This window comes from Mustela erminea, chromosome 5 (genome assembly GCF_009829155.1).
Source record: "Mustela erminea isolate mMusErm1 chromosome 5, mMusErm1.Pri, whole genome shotgun sequence".
Classification (NCBI taxonomy): Eukaryota; Metazoa; Chordata; class Mammalia; order Carnivora; family Mustelidae; genus Mustela; species Mustela erminea.
In genome coordinates this window covers 52075231-52079689 of record NC_045618.1, presented here as the reverse complement: position 1 = coordinate 52079689, position 4459 = coordinate 52075231, and the positions used below count along the sequence as shown (strand labels likewise).

The 4459-nt window shown below is 38.2% G+C and overlaps 1 protein-coding gene across 1 annotated transcript; it reads left to right on the top strand.

Moving 5' to 3' along the window:
• Nucleotides 1-297: 297 nt before the first annotated feature.
• On the top strand, nucleotides 298-1236 carry LOC116589927 (olfactory receptor 11G2). The gene has a single exon (XM_032341663.1). The coding sequence runs from the start codon at nucleotides 310-312 to the stop codon at nucleotides 1234-1236; it is 927 nt and encodes a 308-aa protein (XP_032197554.1). The 5' UTR covers nucleotides 298-309.
• Nucleotides 1237-4459: the final 3223 nt, after the last annotated feature.

Sequence of the window (4459 nt, the reverse complement as noted above, 5' to 3'; positions counted from 1 at the left end):
TTTGTGAGAACAGGTAGGTAGACAGAAACTCTATTAAATATAAGGTCTAATCTAATCTTAAAACACCTCTACAACACTCTCCTTCAAGACCTTATCAATTCTAACCAGAGTTATCTGGAGTCCACAGTGAAAATGTCAATGAGAATAAAAAGTAACCCAGGTCAATATTTTGTTTTTTAAGAAAAAAAGTAACTATAAACATATAGTTCTCTATTTCCTTTCCCAAGATGTTTTAAATAAACTCTGGGTCCCCATCTGTCTTTCACTGTCATTAAATAATTTGATGGCTTTTTTACAGTTCCCAGACACATGATAATCTCCAACAGCTCCAGCACCATCACTGGCTTCATCCTTCTGGGCTTCCCTTGCCCCAGGCAAGGGCAGATCCTCCTCTTTCTGCTCTTCACCCTTCTCTACCTCCTGACCCTCATGGGCAATGGGTCTATCATCTGTGCCGTGCGCTGGGATCAGAGACTCCATACTCCCATGTACATCTTGCTCGCCAACTTCTCCTTCCTAGAGATCTGCTATGTCACCTCCACTGTCCCCAACATGTTGGCCAACTTCCTCTCTGACACCAAGGTCATCTCCTTCTCTGGGTGCTTTCTCCAGTTCTACTTTTTCTTCTCCTTGGGATCTACAGAATGCTTTTTCTTGGCTATTATGGCATTTGATCGGTACCTTGCCATCTGCCGACCTCTACACTATCCAACCATGATGACAAGACGTCTCTGCACCAATCTTGTGGTCACTTGCTGGATACTTGGTTTTTTCTGGTTCTTGATTCCCATCGTCATCATCTCCCAAATGTCATTCTGTGGATCCAGGATCATTGACCACTTTTTGTGTGATCCAGGTCCTCTTCTAGCACTCATGTGCAAAAAAGCTCCTGTGATAGAGCTTGTCTTCTCCACTTTAAGTCCTCTGCCCCTCGTCATTCCCTTTCTCTTCATCACGGGGTCCTATGCTCTGGTCCTAAGAGCAGTACTGAAAGTCCCTTCAGCAGCTGGGAAAAGAAAGGCTTTCTCCACCTGTGGGTCTCATCTGGCTGTGGTTTCACTGTTCTATGGCTCCGTACTTGTCATGTATGGAAGCCCAACATCTGAGCATGAAGCTGGAACACAAAAGATTGTGACTCTGTTTTATTCTGTTGTGACCCCCCTCCTTAATCCTGTGATATATAGTCTTAGGAACAAAGATATGAAAAATGCCCTGCAGAAACTTCTGGGAATATAAAAAGTGTTAATCAAAACGGCTCTTGAGAAATTAGAGTTCAATATTACATTTAACTTATTTACAAAAATTGTATTTAACTTATTTTCAGGTTTAAAAAGGTTTTTTTAGTATAATTGACACACAATATTACACTAGTTTCAGGTATACAACTTAGCAATTTGACAAGCTTACATATTATGCTACATTCACCACTATATAGCTACCGTCTGTCTCATTATATAGCTATTACATTATCATTGATTGCATTTCCTATGCTCTGGTTTATGCATGTGACTTAATACATAATTGGAAACCTGTATGTCCCCTTCCTCTTCACCCATTTTGCCCAACCCACACTGCTCCCCACTGGCAGCCATTAGTTTGTTCTCTGTATTTATAAGTTTGGTTCTTCTTTTTGTTTATTCATTTTTTAAATACTATTTACAAGTGGAATCCTATGGCATTTTGTCTTTCTCTGACATATTTCACTTAGCAAAATACCCTCTAGGTCCATCCATGCTGTCTCACAGGGCAAGCTCTCACCCTTTTCTGTGGCTGAGCAATATTCCATTGTGCATATTTTCCTTATCCATTTGTCTGTGGCTGGTCACTGTGTTGCTTCCATGTCTTAGTTGTTATAAATAATGCTGCAATAAACACAGGGATGTGCATATCTTTTTGAGTTAGTGTTTTTGTTTCCCCTGGTTAAATATCCAGTAGTGGAATTACTGGATCATATGGTATTTCTATTTTTAATTTTTTGAGGAACCTCCATAGTCTTTTCCACAGTGGGCGCACCACTTTGCATTCCTGCCAACAGTGCATGAGGGTTCCTTTTCTTCACAACCTCGTCAACACTTCTTGTTTCTTATGTTTTTTATTTTAGCCATTCTGACTGATGTGAGGTGATATCTCATTGTGTTTTTTTACTTACACTGTTCTTGATGATTAGAGATGTTGAAAATTTTAAAAATAATTTTAAAAACTACTTTTTTCCAAAAATTATTCACCATAGTACTGACCAAAAACCTTAAGCATGTGTCTATTGTTTACTTCTTACCCTGGTTCTTGATCATTTGTCCTGTTTGTTACCATGAAATTTTTTAAATTGAAGCTAAATATTTTATTTCAAAATTTGTGAAGACAGCAGGTGTAGTAAATCAACAAAAGTTAAGTTTTCTTGTAGCAGTAGAGAAAGTGGAGGCAGATCATTTTTATTTCATTTAAGGACTATAATTTAAGTATAAAAATAGCCTAGATTAGTTTTGCCTTTATTCCTGAAATGTATACTCCAAGAATAGTCCTCAGAGTCTCATCTGCAAGGCTGGACTGTTTTCAGGGTCCCTCCACTTTAGTGCACCCTAGTTTCCTAATTCTGTACTCCTTGAACGCCATGCTCCTGAAAGCTCTGCTCAGCTCTTTAGACTCCCAGTTTTGCTTTCTCTAGATTTCTTGAAATCTCATCTTGCACATTAATGGACTAGAAATCAACAAATGCCTGAAAGGGATATTGCATCATATTTTGAGCCTCACTTCTCTGTGGTTCTCCTCTCTCCAGGATTTGTTGCTCAAACTCCAGCTTCTCTAGCGGCCACAAACACCAAAGCCTTTATATTCTCCTATCGGTGATACTACTGTTTTCTGCTGAGACTTTATTCTTCCTTTCTCCCATTCTTTCCTACATGCCTCCATATCCCCATATTGCCCACACCCAGTGAACTGTCAAACATCCTCAGGAAAACAGCACTCAAGGTGAATGTAGAATTCTTTTCCTTGTCCCTCCCTTCTTGGAACTGTAACCCCTGAAGTCACCTGTGTTAACCATCTTCCAGAGCCTTCAAATGATGCTGTTAGGTATTCTGTCCAGATTCTATGGTTACTTCTGGTGGAAAGGTTAGTTTAATACAAGCTGCTTAGTCAGGAGAAAGCCAGAAATTCTTTTCTATTATTTCTGGTGCATCTAAATTCCACATGGTCTTACTTCCTTTGCTTTCCTAAGATGACCCCATAACAAAACCACGCAAAAATGCAGAGACAAATCAGAGACAAGTGGATATAGGGACTGGCATAAACACAAGTTTGAGATACAGACCTGCTTTTTTTCTTATTGCAAGCAGCTCCAGATTCCTAAGGAGTAGTCAGGGTGGGGTAGTCCTGCTTACATTAAAATAAGTGGTAAAATTTGAGAGGGAAACAAACCATGAGAGACTGTGGACTCTGAGAGACAAACTGAGGGTTTGGGGGAAGGGGGTGAGCCGGGTGATGGGTATTGTGGATGGCATGAATTGCATGGAGCACTGGTGTGGTGCATAAACGATGAATTTTGGGACACTGAAAAAAAATAAAATAAAATAAAATTTAAAAAAAAATAATAAATGAGCAGTAACGCCCACAGAGAACACAGAGAACAGATTCAGGCTTTTTTTTTTTCCTTTTCCTGTATAGGAGGCACTCAGCAATTGTAGATCAGTAAATACATTTATCCAGGAGTTATATTAGTCACTTGGGCTAGTTCTCCTTGCACTCCCTCCTAGGTCTTAAATGAAAGGTCATCTTAATATTGAAATGTCTTTAGCAATTCAAAGACCTGATCTGCAAATGAAGAAAATAAAGGAGTGGTATGTTGATGTTTAATGGTAAAACACAAAAATTTTCTATCCACCACCCATTTCACTAGCCCAAGTTGCTTTTTTGCTACAAACTAATACTGTATTTCTATCTTTAGTACATTTCAATTATTTTCCCATCAATAATTAGTAAGTCTCAATCATCTGGCAGTTAAACAATATTTGTTTCCTTAAGATACATAAAACTCTATGAACAGTAGGAGGACAGAACAATATCCTAATAGGAAAATAAGCAAAAGGATATAGACAACATGTAGAAAATATTCTTAAACATATAGAAAGAGCACTAATTCATTCATAAAAAGATACAAGTAGAATAAGCCTATAATGTTATCTCATTTTTAACCCACAGGATAATAAAGATCAAGCATTTTGATAACCACTGTGTGGTTGAGGATAGTGAAATGACTTCCCTCACTCTTGTAGGAGAATAAATTTTATAAGCTCTATACAAGACAATTGGGCAACTTTGATCGAAATTTAGAAGACATACACCCTATAAGCCAGCAATCCAACTTCTAAGGTGCTCAGTGTACAGATATTCTCACACATATAGGAAATGATGAAAGTATAAGAATATTCATTCCAGTATTGCTATAATAGCAAAATGTTGAGAA